Source organism: Maniola hyperantus, chromosome 6, assembly GCF_902806685.2.
Source record: "Maniola hyperantus chromosome 6, iAphHyp1.2, whole genome shotgun sequence".
Lineage (NCBI taxonomy): Eukaryota > Metazoa > Arthropoda > Insecta > Lepidoptera > Nymphalidae > Maniola > Maniola hyperantus.
In genome coordinates, this window is record NC_048541.1 from 6,014,973 (window position 1) to 6,040,768 (window position 25,796).

At 38.8% G+C, this 25,796-nt stretch overlaps 1 protein-coding gene across 1 annotated transcript; it reads right to left on the reverse strand.

Moving 5' to 3' along the window:
* Positions 1-17,775: 17,775 nt before the first annotated feature.
* Positions 17,776-25,692, reverse strand: CysRS (cysteine--tRNA ligase, cytoplasmic). The gene is made up of 12 exons (XM_034969584.2): positions 25,540-25,692; positions 25,253-25,457; positions 24,479-24,745; positions 23,550-23,766; positions 23,222-23,432; positions 22,726-22,958; positions 21,877-22,110; positions 21,303-21,438; positions 20,440-20,645; positions 19,696-19,858; positions 19,065-19,261; positions 17,776-18,158 (listed from the first exon to the last, which is right to left on the reverse strand). Exons 2-12 carry the CDS (start codon positions 25,432-25,434, stop codon positions 18,030-18,032), a joined length of 2,175 nt encoding a protein of 724 aa, XP_034825475.1. The 5' UTR covers positions 25,435-25,457; positions 25,540-25,692; the 3' UTR covers positions 17,776-18,029.
* Between the last annotated feature and the right edge of the window lie 104 nt (positions 25,693-25,796).

A 25,796-nucleotide genomic window follows, 5' to 3' on the forward strand; every position in this document is an offset into this window, starting at 1 on the left:
AGTCGATTAGAAAAAAACTACCCCTTTCACCCCACAATTTGTAACCCGTACAGTGGGCGCCCGTCGGGCCGAGCCTCGTAGAGTCGCCCGGCACGCATACTACAACCGCTTAACTACTATGGAATACGCTTTAATTTTTGTTTTATTTTGATAGAAGACAAGGCCTATGATTTTAGTCTCCGTGGTTTAACGACATATTATTATAATTTAAATAACTAGAACTAGCTTATTCCCGCAACTTCGTCGTTCGTTATTACCTTCTTAAGAGTTGAATTTTCAAAAATCCTTTCTTAGTGGACGCCTACGTCATATCTGTTTTTCAAATTTTAACCTGATCCCTCCAGTGATTTGACTGTGCGTTAATAGATCAGTCAATCAGTCAGTCAGCTCTTCCTTTTATTTATATAGAAGATAAAAGATAATAATTAGTACGCACGTACCACGGTAAAAAAGATCGATATAATAAATTCGAAAGGTATTCGATCCAGTTAAATGGCCAAGATGGAACAGCGCGCGATAGTGCGAGAAGTGAAGTTAGAGATATTACGCTGGAGTTTTTTTATATATTTTTTATTGCGAGATAGGCTATTATGAGGTCTATATTGGAGCGCACTTACCTAGAAGATGGTTCACTGTTTCCATTCAAGGTTACATACATGGCAGATCAACCGAAACCGCAACAGCATTCGACACATTAGCAGTTCGTATCAGAAAAGTTGAGCAAAAACGTTTCGGACTTACGAGTAGATTTCATGAAGTGAAGATAAAGTCAGCTGTACTACAATCACGGGAAGACATTTGCGCTACCTATTGCTCAAATGAAATGCTGTATTCGATTAACGCGAAATTACATTGGCTCCCCAGCAACAATCCCTGAAGTCCTCACTTGTATTCTGGAGAGTTCTCAGCTAGCTAGACTGATCCGGCGCGGCGGGGAGCTGCATCAGCGGTTTTACGTAGGTACGACGGACGGACTACGTTTACCTAAGTGCGGAAAAGAACCCAGAATAAAAGAAGAGCATGTAGATTCCGGAAGGTTATACACGGATAAGAACCTTATTATATTAATCATCCATCTAATTATGTCTAAAAGACAAGTTATGGAAACCTTGAGCCTCAATAGGCTCAACGGGTAAAGGAGTGGACTGAAAACCAAAAGGTCGACGGTTCAAATCCCGCCCGTTGCACTATTGTCGTACCTACTCCTAGCACAAGCTTGACGCTTAGTTAGAGAGGAAAGGGGAATATTAGTCAAACTAATATTCTTTAAAAAAAACCTAATAACCTAATAATGTGTAAGACCTAATAAACGGTTATACGAACTTTTAACTAAATAAAAGTGCACTCCATATAACGCTGCAGCGAATAAAAAATGTTACAGTTACATAACGCTTTTTCCATAATAATAGAATCATTATCGAAAACAGAAGAGTGGGCAGCTGATTTATTAGACAAAAATGGCCGCTGTCATAAATAGCTTTTTTATAACAATTTTTTGACTCATGCGTGCACTCACACCGGGCTCTATCAATTTTTTATGCGAGCCAACCCTTTGAATACTATTAAAATATTATTAATCTTAGACGTTAATCAATTACTTATCTTAAAAAAATTATAATGCACAAAAGAAAAAAAAGCTTAGTTATTACAAATATTATAACAATTTATAATTACTATTTTACTCCAAAACTGAATTTGAAACTCTATCTCAATCATATTCCTCATTACTGAGGGTCGTGACCTCTTTCCATTAATTACATAATGGTAGGAATGAATTTGAATCAATTAACAAAAGTTGAATTTACCTACCTACCTGGTTTAGAAAAATATTTTTAAATGTAACTTCAGACGATTGATATATTTTCAGAGTGTGATCCAAGTAAAAGCAGTTTTGTAATTGAGTTACCTACTTACATCAATATGTCAGTCACATATGTTGGGCGACCTTGACTAATCCACGGAAGACGGGAGTTGAATGGAAAATTGGCGTGGTGTGATTTATCGTCCGTGCTGCTGCGTTCAAATATTGACCAGCGTGGGGACACCGAAGAGAGTATCCGACGTCGGACCCACGCAGCATTTTTTAATTTCGCTACATCTACTTAAAACGACTTAAAATTCAGTGATTCCCCGTTCAAAAAAAGAGTTAATATTGATCGTAGATTTCTCGTCGTGGGGTGCAGCGGCCGGCTGAGTCACCCCACGGTTTTTTAACTCACCCTAAGTTATATTTTTTGTAAAGCCCCCCTCGCCCTCCCGGCCCGCTTTTAAAGGATGAGTAGTCTCTATGGAAACGGCTCGATCTAATTTATAGCCGGGAGAAAGTACGAATTGCTTAATTAAGAATTTAAAATGTGTCTACTAAGCAATTAATTAAAAATTTCGACTTTGCAAATTCCGAGCCCGGGATATTTTCTCGCCGCCCCGTAATAATTCTCAATCGTAACTGCTGAAACTGGAACTTAATTAAAAATGGAAAAGCACTTTTTTATGGGCAAATAAATTTACAAAGAGAAAGATTCCGAGAAGACAATTCTCCAACTAATTACACGAGCCTACTACAAACATCTGCAGTTTTTATATATACTTACTAAAACTGTTTGAGTATATTTCCTACTATGGTTATGGAGGTATTAATCGAGGTAGACGGTTTATGAATACGCAAGGGTTATTATATTAAACGTGGGTGAGGGCGCGCGGGTAAAAACTGTGGGTCACGGGCACGCAGCGTAGAGCTCAGGGCTGCCAGACGGAGCGCGGGCGCGGTCGGCATTTGGCGTGTGTCATTCGCACTACAGGCGTTCCTTTGGCGACTACTAGCAGAAGACTATAACCAGGTATGTCTTAGTCATTAGTCATTACCTATTCAGCATATTTTATCTCAAGCCCGCTCTTTACTCGCACTGCAAGTTGCAACAGCTCGCGAACGCCGCTAAACAATAGGACAGACAATAGTGTGAATATTGTCGGGGCTTCGCAACATTACCTAACACAGTGATCTTTGTCCAATTTAAACCAACGTCGGTTTTGTTCATGACAAAATATAGGAACGGAATTTGAAATCCAGACTAATGTTTCGCGGTATTCACGGTGGTCGCGATGCGTATGAACAGCAGGCATTACAGAAACTTCTAAGGCCAAGTTAATTAGTCTAAGAGTAAGGCGTACCGCACACCTAGGTATACATTGTAGAATGGAGCTAAGGCAGTGGTTTTTGATAACAATCTTAAAGCAAAATAAAGCTGAGTTTAAGTTGTTCTCAATAAGATGCTGCACCTTGGCTCCACTCCACTCTGTAGGTGTGCGTTGCTCCTCAGGCTGCCAATCCGTGCTTTTCACTAGAGATGAGCGATACCCACTGCATTCAAACCGAGAGATGGTGTAAATGGTGAAAAATCTATCTATCTATCTATCTAAATATTTAAAAGGAAAAGGTGACTGACTGACTGATCTATCAACGCACAGCTCAAACTACTGGACGGATCGGGCTGGAATTTGGCATGCAGATAGCTATTATGACGTAGGCATCCGCTAAGAAAGGATTTTTGAAAATTCAACTCCTAAGGTGTTGAAATTTGTATTTTTCACGCGGACGAAGTCGCGAGCATAAGCTAGTCCATCAATAGGGATGTTTCATTTTCATAACTTATTTAGTATTTACAGATGGATAAAAAATTCAATGAGCTAACTTGCTAAGTTATTGAAATACCTAAGTATTGTTTGCTACGCATTCTCGCACATCTCGGTGTGAATAACGTGAACGTTGGATTCACAGCTCGTAACTCGGGCTAATGCGCTTTGCCCGGTTACTTTATAGGTACCTAGAGGTTCTAAACTTTGATTTTTCACTTGTATGATGCAAGTGAAAAATGCAAGTTGTATTATAGTTTTATTGTAGGTAAGCAAATCGTGCAAAAGGTGTGCAAATCGCCGTGCATTGCACGTCGCAAGGACGCATTTCTGTGGAAAATGAGTTATTTATCTTTTCAGTCAAATAAACCGTTCTAGGTTGATATTAGCAATTACATAAATCACTATATACACAAATACACACAATTTTGCGCGACATGCCCCGGTATCCACACTTTATCAGGCGACCTTGCGTTTTACTAATGTCTAATCCTGTTAATTAGATAGTGTGGGTAGGCCAAAAAAACAATGGCGACGATGATGCCTAATGAGCCATAAAGAAGAAAACGATACGTAGAGCAAGGCGTAGACAAAAAGGGCGCGGCAAGGGTGAGGAAAATGCGCGGGGGAAGGGGCGAGGAAATGGCGGGAGAGCTAAATTAATTTGCGCGCTCCCGCCAAACAAAGGCACGCTAATGGAACGCGGCGAATGGAAAAAATGCCACCGTCCGCTCTCTGGCGACTTATTTTTTTTTCTTGCAAACACAACCTTTGACTTTCCCAAATGAATAACATTACACCCGTCGAAGTTTGTCAATGGCGCTTTGTTTGGATTTAATGAAGAAAATCAAGCGATATGGGCTTGAGGCAATTGTTTATTAAGGAAATTAAATGGATCTAAGGTATTTTTTTAAAAAAAGTAACTCTTAAGATAACCGGTAAGCACTCGATAGATGTTGATATTAGGATTAGGTATTAAGTATCTACTGACTGACGGTTTGTAAGGTGATTCACTTTCAGTTCCCTGAGAATGACGAACCGAGTAGGTAGTTGGTCAGTCAGTGGGTCCGTGGGTTATAAGATTTTTAATTGGAGAAGGAGAAACCCGGGCAAGACGTGTGGATAATAAGATTTTTTTTTAATTAATAGTTGGTATTACGCATTCCAGCCTAATTACAGCACTTATTAAAATACAAGTTGTATCACACATTAGGTACAGTTAGTTTACAAAACAAAGGCAGACTCTATCATGAAATCATATTGTTAATAATAATGATTTGTTTTAGGAAATTTGAATATTTATATTTTAGATATTTTATACGTAGATAGTAATTATCACCTAATGAAATCATTAAGTCTAATATGAATCGAAAACATAATAAGTATCACAAATTGTTTTTTTTTGTGCTAATTTTAAAAGCTTCCATACGTAGATAGTAGGAACCTATGCTTAATTATCCCGCGGGTGATGCTATAATACTTAATTGTCTTTGCGAACACAACACAATCCTCGATCCATCACGGCACGGTTCAGATTCACGCATTATCTCCTTATCGAAATGCGCGCTATACCGGAAACAATGAGCGATGGTTATCTAAATGTAGTAAGCTCAGGACCGGCCATTTTGTCACATAATTATATTAATGCCCTTCGTTAGGTATGCTCGTGCGATTTATGAGGACCCAATTAAAACTTTCAAAACGCTTACGACTCGAAATTAGTGGAATTTGCAAACATTTATCAAGACATCACCGTTGCCGCGCGCAACGCGAAACTTCCCAAATTTAAATTAGAGACGATTTTTACATCTACCTCCCGAAGAAGGTGGGGGGGTGCTACCCTTTCCTTATAACGAGGAAGGCCTCATGCATTTTTATGTGCTTCTTTTTTCGCCGGCGTTTTAAACAAGGGGGTGAGCACGGGGAGGCAGGGGGTGAACTTTTTATTCGCGTCTTGATAAGTTAGGGTTGAAATTAGACGTTCGAGTTTCGCTCGCGGAATTCATAATGACTAAAATTAATAAGTTTTCCTTGGAGGGCTCTTGGTACTGCGATACGATCGAACATGCTTTTCTTCTTGCGTAATGCCTTGTTCAGACGAAAGCAAATTATTATGGAACAGGGAACTGACGTTTCCTTGCAGTTTGATACAATTTAAGAACCATGTTATAAAGACGGACGTGTCCTAGTTGGTATTTCAGTCGATTGGATTGTTTAAGGAATTTGATGCAAGTCGGTAACTGGACTTACCTACCTGACGGACTGGACGGATCTACTGAACCGATTTTGGAGGCTCGAATTGAACTTTTCCGTTACTAAGTACCTACCTACGTAACGTCCGTTCGGTTAATGTTAACTTATCAGATGATAGTTATAATAACGGTCTCTATCTCGTTGTCTACATGCAGTTTTCACCTCATGATGTTTTTCTTGGATCTTTCTCGTAAAACCTGTTAAAAACCTATAACAGATTTTTTTATAGAATCCATGAGGTCACTGGCAAGACCAAGCTTTCTTTATTTATAAATATTTTAAGATTATCTCCCGTTACGAGCAGTTTTCCTGCTAGACGTTTTCTTGGCTCTTCGCGTAAAACCTGTAGGTAGGGTTCTTTCTATAGAATTTGGCCAAGCTTTGAACTCGCGTAACCGTGTAGATCCACGCTACTGATAAACTTACCTAGTGCCTATTGTTCACGACAGGTCGAGATGGCAATTTCTAGTGAGGTGACATCACATAGCGGGTAATCGATATCGATATTTTTTTAGGTACGCAACAAAATGAGAGTAAAATTATTACCTACCACCTTTTTCAAAAGTAATATTTTATTCATCACAATCAAAATCAAATGAACTTACTTATACTTAGGTATACTAACATCGCTGCAAGTGCAAACACATGATTTGAATTGTGAAAGTAATTTTAATTGTTCATGACGTGGTCCAACTGATTTTGAATCAGATTTTATTATGGACATTCTTTTCGTTTTTATAACAATTATTTTGCCGTCCAATATCACAATAGGTATCTACTCTAATACTTTTCAGGCTAGTTTTAGTCAGGGGTGTTTGAGAATGGATTATTAGATATTTTATTTTTAACGTGACGAACATCGAACAGGCAATACAAGCAACGACGAAATCAATAAACGCGGTCGATGCGAATTCAACACTAAAACTATGACAGCGCGGGTGTGCGCGGCTTCCACCCCTGCACGACTCATACCCGTTTTCCATGTCGACCTGTCGCGATCACCTATAGGTATAGAAATCTACTCAAACTACTACTGAAAAATGTAGTAGATAAAGTATCTATTTTTAATTTAAAACTACTTTATTGTTAATAAAATTACATAGAGTAAGAATGATACACTTACAAAAACAAAGGGCGACCTAATTATCTAGTAGGTACCTAGATACCTTCTAGCTACTGATAATTATACAAGGTTTGTATGGACAGGCATAAATAATTAATATACCTATTAGGTATTAGGTAAGTGACTAACAACATAATTTTGTATTCTAAGTACTAAGTGTGTATCTGAGTAAGAATAACATGAACAGTGGTGTGATTCTCTCAGTGTCTAACACTGAACGATAGCCACAGAGCTCATTTATTAATCCGTTGAAGGTTTTCTACGAAAAAATATTTTATTACCACCCAGTGAAGCAGCAATGTAGAACCCATCAACCTCGGTGGCTATCATTCTGTGTAAGACACTGAGTTAGCGAATCACCTTGCAGGACAGTTGTTATATCCGGATCAGGTGATGTAACCGGGTAATATTATGGTCGGACCTGCGACAAGCAGGCGGCTGAACGCTGAAAGTGAAGCACATGGGGACACTTGTTGATGCCGTGTGGACATGCGCACACACGCCCACATGCTCACAGTGCTTACACAGGCTCACACGTGCTCCTAGATTGAACTGTGCCTCTAGTCCCTACTTTAAGCTTTTGACGTAACAAATAGGTATAGGTACCTTCTTAGTGATAAAATCTTTGTCTGGTAGGTATTAGTGCCTACTAAGCCGGTACATACTTACTACTTTACCTACGTATAAGACTGTGAATAGATTGTGGATAATTTATTAAGTACCTACTTAAGTAAAACCTTAAAAGTCTCTACAATTCTGAGCTTTAAAGCGCGCGCCGTCGCGTCGTGCAGGAAAAGTGAAAAACATCATTAAAATTGCTGAAAAATTGACTTTAATTTGACTGAAACGAAATGTGCGATACTTTCAACAATATAAATTGGAAGGAATCAAGGAAGATTCGCGAGCCAGATTTGTGCAATTATACGAGTAGCGGAGAGTCATTAGGGCAATCAATCCGGAGCGAAGCTGCCCGGAAGGGAGCGCCTTATTATAATTCGCCTCTAATAACGTCGTTAACAACGCACATTAAAACAAAACAAACAGCGGAGAGGCGCGGGCGGGCGCCATCCTTCCTCGAATCCGTGTCATTAATTTACGTAATGCGTAGGTACGCGCTATCCCCAAATATTTAAGAAGCCTCCTTCGGGAGCGCCCGCTCCTCCACTATTCCTCCCGCGTCCCCGCGCCCCTCCCTACGGCTCGCCTGCCGAGAATTATGGCGGCCGCCTTGTAATTATATTTTTTAATTTATCTTCCTTAGCGAATACAATGGAGGCGCCACCCTGCCACCAGAGCGCTTCCTTCTCATGCTGAATATTGTATCAGGCCGCTGAAAAAAGGAAAGAAAGCTTTAATTACAAGCGAGAGCGCGGCCGGCATTACGCGTTTAATATTTGATGTTGTCTCTTTCTGGTCCTCTCGTCGTACACTACCACTTCTCACTCGCTAGTCGCCAGTCGCCCACAGACCGTTGTCCTCAATAATTAAAACACCTATCAACTTATTCCTCCTTCACTGACCCATCATTATCTACTTCCTAAATGGAAAAAAACTTTAATAAGTAACATACATAGTAGGTACGTAGGTAAGACACTAATTAGGCCGGTAATTACTACCAACGACGTTGTTAACTGGATCCTTCTAAATCAGAAAGTTTCAGATTTGTTCAATTTCTTATTATTGTACTTAATTGTTTCTTCTAGGTTTTTTAAAATAAGTAAATTCAAGTAGATACCTACCTTTCTATAGAAGCGGCTTTCTGAAGAAAGAAATTCTCGTCGTTGTGCTTACAACCTGTAGGTACCTACCTCCCTAAGTCCCTACATACCAAGTCCCTACTTAAGTCCGATTTATCCAATATCCTACAACAATAATCACCAAAAAAGGGAGCATTACCTACCTTCGGGTAAGTTTTGATAGTCTAGTTTCTAAAAACGACAACTCACTATTATAGAGAGAGAGCCAGCACGTGCCAGACCTTCGTTATTTTATAGAAGCTAAAAGTTTATCTGCGTATTTTCCGCAACACTGGGACTAATAATAAATAACTATTCTATTCTAATAAAAAATAATTTTGTCTAGGTAAATCAGAAATTCCCACTTTAATAGTAGAAATTAAAAAAAATATATATAAATTCTACCTACCTAATACCTAGTTAATTAATTATTATGAACGTTGTGGCGTAAGATTAGAGAGCGTTTTAAGTCAAAAACCACCTAAAAGACAAAAGTCAAGTGTTTTCGTTATCCCAAAAGCAAATCATAGTCCTTAATAATAATCTTAAAATGTCCATTACACCCTACATCAATCAATCAATCAGCCTGTTTGCGTCCACTGCTGGACATAGGCCCGCCCAAGAGCACGCCACCACACACTTAAAAATATATAAAAGTAAGAAAACAATACTCCAGACTGCTCAGCAACAGAAACGGAGCAATGCAACTGGGAAGGTATACTTAGGAGGATACCTAATAGGAGATCTCCAGAACCGAAGCTTACAAACTGATTTATTACTGAACAACACTCGCAAATTAAGGCGGATTCCTTGGCGCGGACACCCGCACAGGCACTGCCAGTACTTAGCGAGGAGACAAAGTATAAAGTATCCCCCATCCACCCACTGAAAAACGTCTCTAATATTCTTTTAGAAACGGTGGCATTTACGGGCTATATTTTATCCTGAATTTGCATACGCTCCTTTTTTCTTTACCCGTCCTCTACTTTATGGGTGAGTATTTTTTCATCCGAGGGTTAAGATACAAAAGGGTAAAGCGCGGGAGCTTCGATAATTAAATTGCACCGCCAACGTACGAATGGCATAAACACAGAGCGGTAGGATTTCGGACTCAGTTGCGACTTGCTCAGTTACATGAGATGACTGTACCTACAGTGTACGTACACATTACGCAAATAAAGTATTTCCATGATTTATACGGACTGATGTAGGAAAGAAGAAAGCCCGTAGATACGGCCGTAAGATGCATATTTATGAATAGGCAAATAAGATAAATTATGCTGAATGAGCCCAAGCAGCACGCAGTCTCAACTGCGCTGCGTCGCGAGCTGAGTCCCTGTGGAAAAGGCCTGGTCGGGCTAACGTTAAATACCTACGTGACCATAGCCGGGATCATCTACGAGTATATTTATAAATTATCCTGAATTTGCCTATGACAGACAGACATACCAATGTACTTTGGCATTTATAATATGAGTATGAATGCAGTTCCAATTGAAATGTTTCTTTAAAGCTTGGATCTCTAACCCACCTAAAATATAAATGTCTATCCGTAAGTAAGTGGCACATACCTACATTAAAAATACGGGATACCAGAAAAGGTGTCTTCAGATCTGCTCGATTATTAGGGTTCCGTACCGTTGTCCGTCCATCTGTCTGTCTGTCTGTCTGTCTGTCCGTCGTGTCTGTCAAGAAACCTATAGGGTACTTCCCGTTGACCCAGAATCATGAAATTTGGTAGGTAGGTAGGTCTTATAACACACGTAAAGGGAAAAATCCGAAAACAGTCAATTTGTGGTTAAATCACAAAAAAATTTAATGAAGTCGGTTAAAAAGTGTTCGTGTATTTTCAACTTTTTAAGTAAGAATAATAATACCATGTGGGGTATTACATGAAAGGGCCTTACCAGTACATTTAAAAACAGATTTTTATTAATTTTGTGCAGAATAGTTTTTGATTTATCGTGCAAAATGACGAAAAAAAACTCAGCCATGGCACCCTCGGCGCATGAGTCCGACTCACACTTGACCAGTTTTTGATGATCAAACAAAATAGAGTAAGTAACAGACGATCGATATCGTATTTTTTGTCAATCGATAAATCAATAAAAAGAAAACCGACTTCAATAACCACAAACACTAAAAATTTAAAAATTATTTAATTAATTACCGAATCTACATAATATATTGGGTATATAAGAATTAATATAGTTCTATAGGTATATATAAGGTAATAATTTTTTTACAAGTCGGTGCCAATGAGATGCCAATTTAGTTTTGCGGTTCTTTAACAAAAGATCTTATCATTTTACTTCTTGTGTAGTACGGAACCCTCGGTGCGCGAGTCTGACTCGCACTTGGTCGATTTTTAATAAAGGTAGTACTGATCTATTATTCCAATTTTCAGTAAGTAGATTTGTACATCAAATGAAAGAAGAATTAGGTACAATTAGATTTCAGCGAGAAATTATGTATTCTGTCAGTAGCGATAATAATTTAACTAACAAATTAGGAGAAATCTTACCCTGCTCTAAGTCTAATTACCATAATTGCTAATCAAATGTAGGAGCCGCCTTGCCTTGCTCTAATTACGAATTCTAATTTCCTCCCTTGTTTCACAGGCCTTTTGAATTTCTAAATTATTGCTGTTGCTCCATTAAATGAATTTCAATCTTAGTCGGGCACTTTTACATTAGGTAGAGACCTACTAATTATAAGTTGGTAGATTCTTATGTATCAAGGTCTCAAAAATGTAGTAATAAGTATACACACACATAGGTATCGAGAGCTCCAAGCCATAGGGATTCAACTAGCTAACATTTTTTGGTATTTTGACTTTTAGATGGATTAATTTAAAAGATCTTATCTGATAAATAAGAAAGGTAGGTAAGAAAGGTAAGGTCTAAGGTCTTAAAACTTTAAAAATAGGTACCTAAAAGTCAAATGATTTATTCAAAATAGGTAATAAATTAAAATTACTCTTTTGTGGCGTCGTGGCACTACCATAAGCCACTAAGCAAGAAACGAACAACAAATTACTCTTTTCGATTGTCAGTTGTTAGATTTGTAAGATATAGTGGTAACGTGGGAGATATAGTGATAACGTACCTAAGCATACCGGCACAAATGGAGCTGTTTATGATTTAATTAAAATAATACCTAATAATAATAATTTCTAAAGAAAGCATTTTATCTAGGTACAAACCTACGACACCGTAGTTACATATCTAGAGGATATTTTAGAAAAGGAAAATATCATCAAACAAATTTTCAATGAACAAATATAAAAATATGATCTTGTTTGAAGCTCTGTACGACGTACCTACGCCGTAAAGTTCTTTGACAAACTTAATAACATTAAAAGTATTCAAAGGCAGCGTGGCGCGAGTTTTTAATACCCTCACAAGTCTACTTATATACATATAACACCGACTCCAATTAAAAGCGCGACAGGTTTAAAGCGGAGTGAAGGAAAATATGAGAAGATGGGGAAACATGCTCGTGTTTACGGAAAGCTCCTCCGGCAAATATTATCGCGAGACGAGCGCGATCAAATATTCAGAGGACGCGCGGAGGCGGCGGTGGCGGGACGCAACCCTCTCTAACTTTCAAGCCCTTCCCTTTGCACGCCCTACACTAATTACGTTTAGAGTTCTTAAGCGAAATTACTTAGGCCCCTCGCCACCCGCGCCGCCTCGCGACCCCCTTCCGGAAATGAGGCGCGCTGGAAAAACAAGAGGAAAGCGTTATACTTATAAGACGTTCGCTGTCTCTGTGCGTCGCAAATCTGGCCAATCTCTAAAAGATGTTGATGTAATGATTTTTTTCTTCATTTTCGCGAGCATTTCTGTTCATGAGCGGTTGCTAAGTGAAAAGCAATTAAAGCACGGGCGAGTGATCTCCACCCTCCGCCCTGCACCCGCGGGGGCGCCCCGTCCCATCCCGAGACTTACTCAATCAACAATAAAACAAAATTATAATAAACATGATTTTACTGAGCTTGGCATTTAAATCGCCACTGTTAAATTGAAATCTATTTTTAAATCCTCCTCAGAATTATCAAGCTTCTTTAGGAAAAATGTTTCCAAAAGACACGGATGACTGACCAATCAAAAGAGGAAAAATTATTACCTACTAGCTGATGCCCGCGACTTCGTCCGCGTGGAATTAGGTTTTTTAAAAATCCCGTGGGAACTCTTTGATTTTCTGGGATAAAAAGTAGCCTATGTCCTTCCCCGGGGTGCAAGCTATATCTGTACCAAATTTTGTCAAAATCGGTTGAACGGATGGGCCGTGAAAGGCTAGCAGACAGACAGACAGACACACTTTCGCATTTATAATATTAGTATGGAAGTATATGGATTAAATGAATTGCTACTAAGTCTTGTACTAAGTATATAATTCTTCATCGTAACGGCTGTCTTGTTCATTGCAAAACTTCATCACAATTATTATGATCATCAAGTTCACCTACCAGCAGTTAGTTCTATACGTTCTAAGTAGTTAGACTTTCCTTCAATTTAATCTTATCATAGTACGCGACCGGTTATACAGACAGGAAAGACAATTGAGGAGGGAATGCTCCGCACAGCCCCCGCCCTTACCCAGTGCGGGCGAGCACGGGCGACGTGCGGATGTGCGGGGCGTCCCCCCGCCTCATACCCCGATTGGCATTTCAACCTGTCGCGAACTATACCTATTCCTCAGTATCTAACTACCATCATTTTTAAATCTCCTGCTAACCTACCTTTGTAGATAGATACGGTACTTCCGCAACTTTCATCTTACGCTGTCCTCAGTTTAATTTCCTAATTTTGAAAGTCTGAAATAAGAAAGCCTCGCGGATTTCATCATCCAATCGGAAGCGACAGCCAAAGCGAACGTTGGTGTGTTCATCATAGATTCAGCAACGCCGTTGATATAATTTCCTGTTTAATTTTAATGGTTTTGATGTTACCAACATAAATTAATTTTGACGATTTTTCCTCCAAATTAAGTAATGTACCAGCTGTAACCATAGGTAGGAAAAGTTTTTAATAGGCTTTTAATAGGTGGGTATAATATTTTAGTAGGTATTAAAGAAGTTTTTTTAATTTTGTGGGTAGGTCCTATCTTATTTAAAATGCATTCACAGCTGAAAATCAGCGTCCTGCACCGCTGAATTTCACCAGTGGTAGATACATTTGACGATTCAAAAGTACTTGTAAAAGTTTAATTGAATTTTTATTTTATTTTATTTAATTATTTATTTATGTGTGTTGTGTGTGTGTTAACGCATTTGATGCAAGACATTCTGCTGAGCTGTACACCCATTTGGGGTAGTGTCACAGATGAAAATGTTACATTTGGTTCGATAAGGACTTTTGACATGAAATTTGACTTTCTTATATTTACAAAGTCTTTACAAAGTACTCTGTGAATTTGACACAAAGTTAAAATGGCGCATAAGGAATTAAATTTTACCGTAATTTTACGCATATTATAGTAAATGCATTCTCTTTCTTCTTTCTTTCAGCTATTGAAAGAGTAATTACCTATGTAATAAAGTTTTAGATTATACCTAGTAATATCTACTTATATTTCTAATCATCTGGCTAAATATTATTTATTATTTAGTCTCCTCGTCTTCCCTAATAATTAATACTACTTAGAGAAAAGCATATCGAAACGAAATGCTACTGCTTAAGTAATGAGGTTTAAATAATTAATGAGAGTTAAATTCGTTTATTTTTCAGAAAAAGCCGTTGTGTGGGGTAGCGATGAAAAACACGCCTTAATTGCAACCCTGGCCCGCGGGAAAACTGCTGATTTAGCTTCGTATCTTCGCGTACAAAGGGATTAAGGGAGCGTAGCAGCAATAATTCATAAACAAAAGCATTAAAAGTGTCATTATAAATTTTAGACGCAAAGATTTAGCAGATGGTCTTAGTTTATAGAATTTACATGAACAATAGTCAGTTAGGTTTTACTATAACAGATACCTAGAGAACTGAAATTACTTAGTACCTAGAAACACGAGTAGATAGTCTGACTGAAAGTAAACTATAGTTTCACTTCATCATCGTATAAAAGGTACAAGTCCGTAGCTGACTGCAGGCAGCAGTAGCAGGCGGCTTGCGACACTACTGATTGGTTACTAGGTATTTCTATGAAATACCTTCAAGACGATGTCGCTACTCGCTAACCACGGAAGGTATTTGAAGAGAAGTAGTAAAGTAGCATTTTATTCGAGTAGCGAGTATTTTAGCTACTAAATTGCTCGCTACTCGACTAAAATACTAAAGTAGTCCGAAGTGCTAGCCTTAAGTGCTAGTGTGCCTAATTTCCATGAGAACTTTATTTTGGTCAGACTAGGGATAGGATATTTATAGCGTTAAAATAACGTCCCCCTGAGGACCGTTACTTTTGCACATTCTAACGTCTCTTTTGCGTATTGTCATTTTGTGAATGCAGTTCTTAAAAAATGCATAATTTAATCTCATGATCATCAGTAGGTAGGACAAACTCAACAGTACTTACCTACTACTGTAAGTCCTACTCAATGATATTATACAAGATTTCTTGACAGTTGATTTTCTTGCTAATCGTATTTCAATGGAGAAACCGTTACATATAAATGTTCACATGATTGCATATGAATTAATTCTTTCAAATGTTCCGATAACTTAATTTTTCGTAAATTCAGTTCGGTGCTCTTGTATAACAAAATTGTATTATCGCAAAAATCTGAACGAAATGTGGAAAAGGAACAATTTAGATATTCAAATGATTGACATCACGCCGGGCGGTCAACCGCTACGCGCCGTTTTCGCCATATCGCCCCTCTTCACGCAAGCTTCCGCATACCATTGTTGGCCAAATCTGACCGCGATCGAATTGATTGTGATAAAAAGTGCTTAAATTATTTACCGTCTCCAATTTATTTTTAACGGTCTTTCTGGGATATTCCGTTATAATAACAAAATCCTATAAAGGTATTTCAATCACATCTCAGGAGTTGTTTTGGTCGGTTGATTTTATATAGTAACTTCTTCTACCCATTGTAAAAATTTACTTGCATTACATCAATGGCGCTATCATTACCAAGGGCTATACAGTTCACATTGATAGGTAGGCCAATCCCAGTCCAATTTTATTAAATAGGTACCTACTTATTAAAGTTATAATATGTATGTAAGACTAGCTTATGCCCCCGACTTCGTCCGCGTGAAATACACAAATTTCAAACCCCTATTTTACCCTCTTAGAGCGATCACGCAGTCAACCGATCCGAATCCGTGAAAATACGGATATAAAAAATATCTACGTCATAATACGTCACAAGCTACCATACAAGTATTTCTATGACTGCTTCGGAACATACTCGTATTTTGAGGGACTCGGATCGGATGAGTGCGTAACCGCCCTTAGGGATTGAATTTTCAAAAATCCTTTCTTAGCGGACGCCTAACGTCAAAATAGCTATCTGCATACAAGCCCTATCCGTCTAGTAAGTAATTTGAGCTGTGCGTTGATAGATCAGTCAGTCAGCTTTTTTTATGTTTAGACTAGCTTATTCCCGCGACTTCGTCCGCGTTGACTAAACAACTTTTTAACAGGCTAAAAAAAACTAAGCAAATCGGTTCAGAAATCTCGGCGATTTCAGTGTACATAGGTAGAAAAAGATAACTCTTACGTTTTTGAAAGTCAGTTAAAAAAGTAGCCTATGTTACTCCTTGGTTAATAATCCACTTGTCTGTGAAAGTCTGTGAAAATAGGTTCAGCCTTTCGAAGATTAGCCCGTTCAAACAGACAGACAGACCAGACTGATAAAAAATTTAAAAATGTGTGATTCAGTTATGGTACAGCTCAAATAACCATATATGAGCTTAATATGAGGTAGGTAGTTATTTCGAAATTACAGACAGACACTTCAATTTTATTTAGCATGCGCTAGTTGCAGATGTTGACTGGGGAGTGGGGAGTAGCAAGTCGAGCTCGCGTGCGGTACTTGTGCCACCCTACCGATACACCATTGTCGCTCCCCAGTTATAAAAAACTCACACAGATTGTTTACCTCACTTTTTACCTTTTTTTAAACTTCTGTTCACCTTTTTATATGTATTTTGGTCGCGGCGCACGCGGCTACCGCCTTTGTAGACATCTCATTCAACTTCAAGCGTTGTGCATCTCTATTGTGATCAGATATGTCGATTCATTTTTAATGTTTTGCCTAATAGAGATAATGGACGGATTTGTTGGGCCCTCCATATTTCTTAATTTGTTGGTAATCTAATAAAGATTAAACATAAAATATTGGTTGGTTGCAAACAACTTTTTTTTTGAGACAAAATGAGATTTTTTTACTACTTTTTCAATGGTTTTTTTTTAATTTTTACTAATAAAAATGTACCCATACGAGTAGCTATTTACTTTGTGACTGTAATGTGTACAAGTTATTTAAAACAGTAGGTAGGTATGTTAATTTTTATTAGAATTTTAGTAACAATTTTGTGATAGCCACATTATTATTACACACTATTATTATACACTGGCTGACCCGCCCCGACTTCGCTCGGGTGGAATTTAGAAAATCGAGGTGGGTGTTGAATTTCCAAAAATCCTGAAACACGTATTTCTTCATTTGTGACCGATAACCCAAACACTAATTTTCATGCAAATAACTTGAAAAATGACAGACTTTCATAAAAACTTTCGTCCCCTATTTAACCCCCTTGGTAGTAGAACTTTCAAAAATCGTGAAATGCGTATTTTTTTTATCCGAAGGCTTAAATACCAATTTTCATCGATGTAACTTCAAAAATGACGGACTTTCATACAAACTTTAACCCACTTAGGGGTGGAATTTCAAAAAAAATCCTTTCTTAGTAGATACCTACTCTTTACAAAGAACACACCCTCAAAATTCCATGTTTCTAGGACCAGCGGTTTAGGCTGTGCGTTGGTATATAAGTCAGTCGTCAGTCAGTCAGGACTTTGAATTTTATATATATAGAAGAAGATTTAAGTTCGGAAAAGAAATGAAAGTTCATATTATGTTTCGTTAATTTTATTCTTAACTTAAGTTCAATGCCCATTAGATTATCATACAGACCATAGTAAATAGAACCTCTGTAAACAAATACAAAACGAAAAATGCAAATAAATTAGCGATACCTTTAGGTGAACAATAAGTTAATAAATAGGTAGGTACACATAGTTTACGATTTCGGAATGAAAAAATTTATTAGTCTTACTTACATATATACTAGACAGGGAGAGATCATAGTAAGATGGCTGCAGCTTTATCACGAATTACTATTAGTCGAAGCTAAGTATTCATTGTATTTCTTCTCTTGTGCTTGTTGTAACTTCTGCAATTTTTTCACCGATCCCTTACTGAGCTCTTTGCCTTCGTGGTCGTGTGTGGGTAGACCCTGGAAATATTTAGAAAGGGTTTATAAATATTATTGAAAAATTGTGGGGTTATTGTGAGGGCCCGGACAGACGAAGTGCACAGGGACCTACGTACCAGGGGTGTTACGGATATTCGCATTCGCATCCGCATCCGCAAATGCGGAACATTTGCATTAATTCAGAGATCTGCATCCGCATCAATTAGTGCGGAGCTTTTACGGATACGGATTCATATGTGCAACAAGTAACGACCTGCAAAGAAAGTGGACGGGGCCAGAGTGGCACGTGCCTCGCGCGTGTTTGCTACTTGATATCTTCGTTCGCTAACTGACCAATCAAAAAGTGTACAATGGTATTCAACAAGGGTGCTGCGGATATTCGCATCCGCATCCGCAAATGCGAGACACAATGTCTTCATTATCATTTCAGCATCATATATGGAACCTTAAGGCGTAAGGCACACCAGCAGAACCTTCTTGATAACATCTCAAAAGGAATAATTAAAAAAAATACAAAACAACCGCAAAAATGGTTTGCACAGAATATTTTTTAGTTCGCATAAATTCCGCCATTTTGACTTTGAGTTTTATGTACCCGTGAGACTTGCGTCGGTCAAGACAAATCTAATGACGTAAGTATCATTTATCAAACTCAGTGGCGCTGTTGAGTAGTTACGACATAGGAATGGACATACATACAGGTCGAGCACATAAGCCTTTCTTCTTCTAAAAACTTATATGAAATGTGCACATTTCATACCCTGCCTGCCGATTTGGCCGAAATTCGGAATAGAGATAGCTCAAATCTGAATTAACAACCTGGCCACAATATTTATCACAAAAAATAGTTCCTAAAGGTTTAAAAAAAAATCTATATACACGTGGGCGAAGTCGCAGGCATCATCTTTTTATTCCATTAAAACTTACTTTATCATCAAACTTTGAGTATTTGTCACTTTCACGCTTGAACATCTCCGTGGGAGGGATTTTCTTCAGCTCCTCTTTGGCGCGCTGCGCTTCCAATAATTCTTGTTTTTTTCTCAATTTCTCCGCTTCTTGTCTTTTCTTCTCTTCTCTCTCCTTCATTAACTCTTCTTTGCTGACGAGCTTTACCACCGTCCGATCTAACAATCAATACAATACGGTATTTTACACTAAGCAAGAAACAACTATGACTACTATCATTTGACGACCTCCCTGGCGCAGTGGTAAGCGCTGTGGTCTTGTTAGCGGGACGTCTTTGGTTCGATTCCCGGCAGGGGTTTGGAATTTTAAAATTTCTAAATTTCTGGTCTGGTCTGGTGGGAGGCTTCGGCCGTGGCTAGTTACAACCCTACCGGCAAAGCCGTGCCGCCAAGCGACTTCGGCGTTCCGGTACAATGCCGTGTAGAAACCAAAGGGGAATGGTTTAATAATAACTGCCATACCCCTTTCAGGTTAGCCCGCATCTATCTTAGATTGCATCATCACTTACCACCAGGTGAGATTGCAGTCAGGGGCTAACTTGAACCTGAAGAATAAAAAAACACCGTAGATGGATAGACAGTGTTATACTTACCAGGTTTGTCCTCTAGTCTCACGCCCAGTTCAGGCAGCACGTTGTCTCTTAGCGCGTCGCACAGCGCCAGAACATCTTTGGCTGCGGCAGTGCGCGCTGCATCGCGAACTTGTCCGCGGAACGTGCTGAGCGCTTCCAGGTATGGCATCACTGTCTCTTCTAACTGTATGAAATTATGGTTTGAAAGGTCGTGGGTTTGCCATATTCAAGAATATTATAGAACTTAGGTCTAGGATACAGACATCCTGGAGTGGAGCCCAGTCTTTTTGATAACTACATTAACTTGCTTTTATATTCTGTGATATACCGTTGAAATTGGTATGCTGAAAACAAAACGCGTGGGCTAACCGCTCATCGTTACCAAAAAGTAAATGAAGCTTAAGCGAGGTTTAGATTAGCAACAAAACTTGCAGAAGTTGACATCCGCAAGCTATTTCTACCGTGTAAACAATCACATCAAGCTCACTGCCGCAAGTTTTGTAACTTGCTGGACTTGCCGCAAGTCACAAATGTACAATATTGCGTAATAATCGTAGTGTAAACAATTCTGCAAGTACTTGCGGAATAACTTGCAAGAAGTTCTTGCTAAGCCTCGCTCTAGTTTGAGTTGTTGTCAAGACATGCCGCGCCTCAACTCTGCTGTTGTGCATTGGTAGGTGTTTTTAAAGTATCCCCAGCTTCGTAGCGCGTCTATCGCGCTGCGGGTGTCGGTGTGATCTGCCGCTGCGTATGAAGCTCACTCACCGAGACGTCGTCGGCGTCGCTGACAGGGAAGCCGATGAGGCCGCGCGGGCCCTCCACGGCGCCGAACACGTGCAGCACGTCGGTGATGTAGCGCGCCGCCGACACCAGCAGCGGGGCGCTGCGCGGCGCGGTCTGCCGCAGGTACACGTGCCCAGCACCCACCAGCTCGCGTAGCGCATCTATTGCGCTGCGGGTGTCGATGTTATCTGCCGCACAACGTCAACAATATCTCTATATTATGGTAATCTGTTTCCAACTACTTTATACTAAACTAGCTGATGCCCGCGACTTTGACGACGTGGAATTAGGTTTGTAAAAATCCCGTGGAAACTCATTGATTTTCCGTGATAAAAAGTAGCCTATGTCACTTTCCAGGTCTTTATTTATACCCATGCAAAAAAAAACGCCAATCCGTTGCACAGTTGCGACGTGATTGAAGGACAAACCAACAAACCAACAAACAAACACACTTTCGCATTTATAATAAGGGTACTGACTAGCTGATGCCCACAACTTCGTACGCTTGAATTTAGGGTTTTAAAAGTTCTGTGGGAACTCTTTGATTTTCCCGGATAAAAAGTAGCCTGTGTCACTCTCCAGGTCTTAAACTATACCCATGCAAAAAAATCACGTCGATCCGTTGCGACGTGATTGAAAGACAAACCAAGAAACCAACAAACAAACGCAGTTTTGCATTTATAATATGGTTTATAATATGGGTGATTCAGAACACTAACTGGAAAAAATCTCAGAAATCATAATGAATTAAATTTAAAAGTAATGAGAAGAATCTCAGAAATTACTGAGAAATCGGGTAAAATAGTTTATCGTATCTAAAGAAGTAAATAGTACAGGTTCCTCACCACACAAGGCCGCGTGAACCTGCTCCCTTGCCGCGCTGAGCCTAGCCGCCAGCTGCCGCTCCGGCGCGCCCCACGCGCCGCCGGAGCCGGCGTCGTAGCCGCTGCGGATCGCGTCCTTCACCGTCAGAAAGAACTCCTGTACAACAAATTGACGGGTCTCTTTTCACATCAAGATTTTAAGCAGAATGTTGCGATAAAGATAGCAATACATTAGACCTGCCATTTATTATACTTTTTTTGAAAGAATAAATTGTATTCAACCGTGAGAATATTTGTATTTTTTTTTTTTTTTTTTAATAGATATAGCGAGCAAGCGAGCAGGCGGGTCACCTGATGTTAAGTGATATTATATAGTTATAAGTGATGTTAAGAGTATTATATTAAGCCAGATGCACATGGCATCACTTCTACATAAACACTATAATTTTATATCAACATCACTAAGGTTTCCATAGAGATAGTATAAAACATCATCCAAGTCAGTTTCACACGTACAACGCACCGCGCAACACCCCACGTCTCCGTGAAAGAGGCCTAATTGGGCTAACCAGTTATCAAATAAAGAAAACTCAACATTAAACATTTTTTCCGTCTGTATGGCCATATCCATGGTGTTATCGGAATAGTCCAGAGTATCTTTCCAGCCGTGCAGCAGGAAGGCGATGCGCAGCTGCCTCGCGGTGTGGCGCTTCAACGCGTCGGAGATGGTGACGAAGTTCTTCAGAGACTTAGACATCTTGCAGCCCGCGATGGTGAGGTGGCCTGTGTGCAGGAAGTAGTTCACCCAGCCCGGCTTGTCGAAATGTGCCTGTATAAACAATAAATACAGTTATTTCTTCTCATCGTCAACTCCTCAGTGCCTGAAGACGAAAGTCTTTAACGAGCGTGTTCTTCCCGTCCTCACCTATGGTGCTAAAACATACTTGTTCTCAAATTCAAAGTCACTCAGCAAGCTATGGAGAGGGCTATGTTAGGAGTTTCCGTGGGGTATAAGATTCGAAATGAGATCCGCAAGAGAACCAAGGTCACTGACATAGTCCAAACTATTAGCAAGTTGAATAGGCAGTGGGCAGGTCATGCCTGTCGTAGAGGCGATGGCTGTTGGAGCCGGAAAGTCCTTGAGTGGAGACATTTTCATATGAATTAAAACTTTGTTTCTTCAATAATTTTTTTATTGTTTCCTCGCAAATGGGAGAAAATTACTATTCAAGTCTCAGCCCAAACAGCGATTACCAACCTCGTTTAGTTTAAAAGGACGCCTCGTCCTTTCAAAATCACTTGAGAAGTCCTCGACTTCGCCTCAGCCTTCCAATAATACTCGGCCAGTAATCGCTTTATTTCAGGCCTGGACTGCAATGTACTATTTCGATTTAACCATTATCAGGTTCTATTGAGGCTTTTCAGTTAGAACAAACATACATACCTCACTCTGAGCCAATTCGTTATCATGATGAGGGAATTTGAGATCCACCCCTCCAGTGTGTATGTCTAGGTTTGAGCCGCAGACATCAGAAGCCATGGCGGAGCATTCTATGTGCCAGCCGGGACGGCCGGCACCCCACGGCGAGTCCCATGAAGGCTCGCCGGCTTTACTGCGCTTCCAGAGGGCAAAGTCATTTGGTGAACGCTTTTCAGCTGTATCATCACTGAGATCACCTACAATGATTGCATTTTTAGGTTATATGCCTTTACATTAGGGGCAAATGTAACGGAATTCTATTGCAATGTATCAAAGATGCTAAAATAGCGACCACGTTTCCAACTGTAACAAAAGTTATTTTTACATAGATATTTAAAATAACTAAACCTACTTTATTATAATAATCTTTCTTTTACAAAAAAAGTACTAAAAAGCTACTATGAGGCCCTGCCTCCTAAGGAAGTAAATGTAATTAGGTACACCTTCTAATTAGGTATACCTTCTCCTTCTTGCAACGATTTTGTATCTCCATATGCTTCAGGTACAAGTCTAGCATAATGATGATTGTCCTTGCTATCAAACTCGCAGACATTAAAATATACGGAGCCATTTGATTCATATCCTAAACCATTGTCTATTATTTTCTGTATAAATGTTATGATTTGGGGAATATATTCACTAACCCTTGTTAGCACATCGGGTGGTACAACCTGAAACAGTATTAACACTATAACTTGTTGTGGAGACACAAAGAAAGCGTCAAATAGGCTTAGCAATATAGTTCAATATTTTCACTAAAAAATCTGGAAAAGTATGAAATAACTTACATTAAGGGCTTTCATATCTTTATGAAACTCATTTTCCCAGTATCTAGGTAAGGCAGTGAAAATTTCATTGTCTTTGATTGTGTCTCCATACTTTTTGTCTAACCATTCAGATAGAGGATCTTTCGCAGATTTTAACATTACATTCTTGGCTATTTGAATTTTTTCACTATCATTTTCTTCTATGACTGCTTTGAGAACTTTTGCTGCTGATGCCACACTAGTAAACAAAAGAGTGCAGTACAAGTTAGTATTAACTCATGAACTAATCCATACTAATATTATTAATGTGAATTCACGGCCCATCCCATCCGTTCTACCGATTTTGACAAAATTTGGTACAGAGATAGCTAATTGCATCCAGGAGAAGGTCATAGGCTACTTTTTATCCCGGAAAATCAAAGAGTTCCCACGGGATTTGTAAATAGCGGAAGAAGTCGCGGGCATCATTTATCTGCATGCCGAATTTCAGCGCGATCTGTCCAGTAGTTTGAGCTGTGCATTGATAGATCAGTCAGTCACCTTTTCCTTTTATATATATTGATGAAAAGGTGACTGACTGACTGACTGATCAATCAACACACAGCTCAAACTACTGGACGGATTGGGCTGAAATTTGGCATGCAGATAGCTATTATGATGTAGACATCTGCTAAGAAAGGATTTTTCAAATTTCAACCTCTACAGGGTTAAAATAGGGGTTTGAAATTTGTGTAGTCCACATGGATGAAGTCGCTGGCATAAGCTAGTTCCATATAAAATAGTTTTAATACTTTATGAATAATGGGTTGTACCTTAGTATAATCAATTGGGTAATTAATAATTTAGCAGAGCGAAAGTTTCAAATAATAAGCATAACATGGTTAAAGTTCAGGAACAGACTAGGACCAGGAATATGCAGAAAATGTTTAAAAACAATGATTTTATTTTACCTGTCCAGCATTTTTTGTAAAGTAATCTTTTTATCTGGATCTGTGGCACCCTTGACCACACCCTCGTAGAAATCCACAACAGCTGTTGCATCATCAATTGTGTTGGTTAAACTTTTGGGTTCTTTTATGTATTTCTCATATAAATAGTTTTGTCTAGCTCTCTTAATGATTTTGTCATCAATATCTGTTATATTCATTACATAGAGTATATCATAACCAAAATAATTTGACATGACACGTCTCAAAATATCAAATGAAATGTAGGACCTGAAACAAAAGAATTGAAATATATTATTCAATAATATTGTGCAAGTAAAAACACTGGTAGAACAAAATACTAATTTTGTCCATACTAAAATGAGAAATGAGAAAATATTATGTATGTCTGTTTTTCTGCTAGCTTTTCACAGCCCATCTTTTAAAGGACATAAGCTACTTTATATGCTGGAATACCAAAGAGTTTCCGCAGGATTTATAAAAAACAGAAACTTATGCTTACTTAGTCACAGATGTCATCTAGTAATTATATAAATTCTAGCTTATATTCACAACTGTCTGTGTCAGTGTGAAATGTTTTTATAAAATCCCATGAGAACCTGTTTTACTGTTATAAAATGTATCCTGTATATCTGACTCCAGGATGTAAGCAAGAAGGAATCCCAATTTTCATTGAGATTGGTTTTGTTTGAGACGTTGGAAGGTAATACAGACACTCGTGGTGTTATAATATGGTTACTACTTTAGTAAACTTTATAAAAAGTGGATATAGTATACCTTGCATGGCCCATGTGTGAGGCATCATACACAGTCGGTCCACAGCTGTACCAGTTGACACGGTTGCCGCTTGAACATATAAACTCCTCTTTTTGACGCGTCAGACTATTGTACACTTTAAGAACAGGCCGCTTAGCTCCTGAAGAAGGCGGAGACCAAATCGGTTGGCTTCTTTTGGACATCGTAAATATTCCTTAAAACTAACCTGAAATAAGCGTGTTATAATAATAAAAAGAGGATGAACAAGTTTTATTTCCATAATAACCGTCAACCAAATTCGCACATACTTTACAAATTATTTATTAGTTCATGAGCTCAATGAAAGAGTTAAGCTTAAGAAATTTTCAGAAAAATTTAAAATTGGTGATGAAGCCTCTGTCCATGTGTCAATGGCATAGAGTAAAGTAATACAGTAAATACACCGATAAAAGGTACCTAATACACTGGAAAGTCAATGGTGTCGTGATGGTGTCAATTAAAAAAGTTGTTATCATTCTGTGGTCAAAAATCACAGACCATCACCTATATAAAAAAACATGAAAAA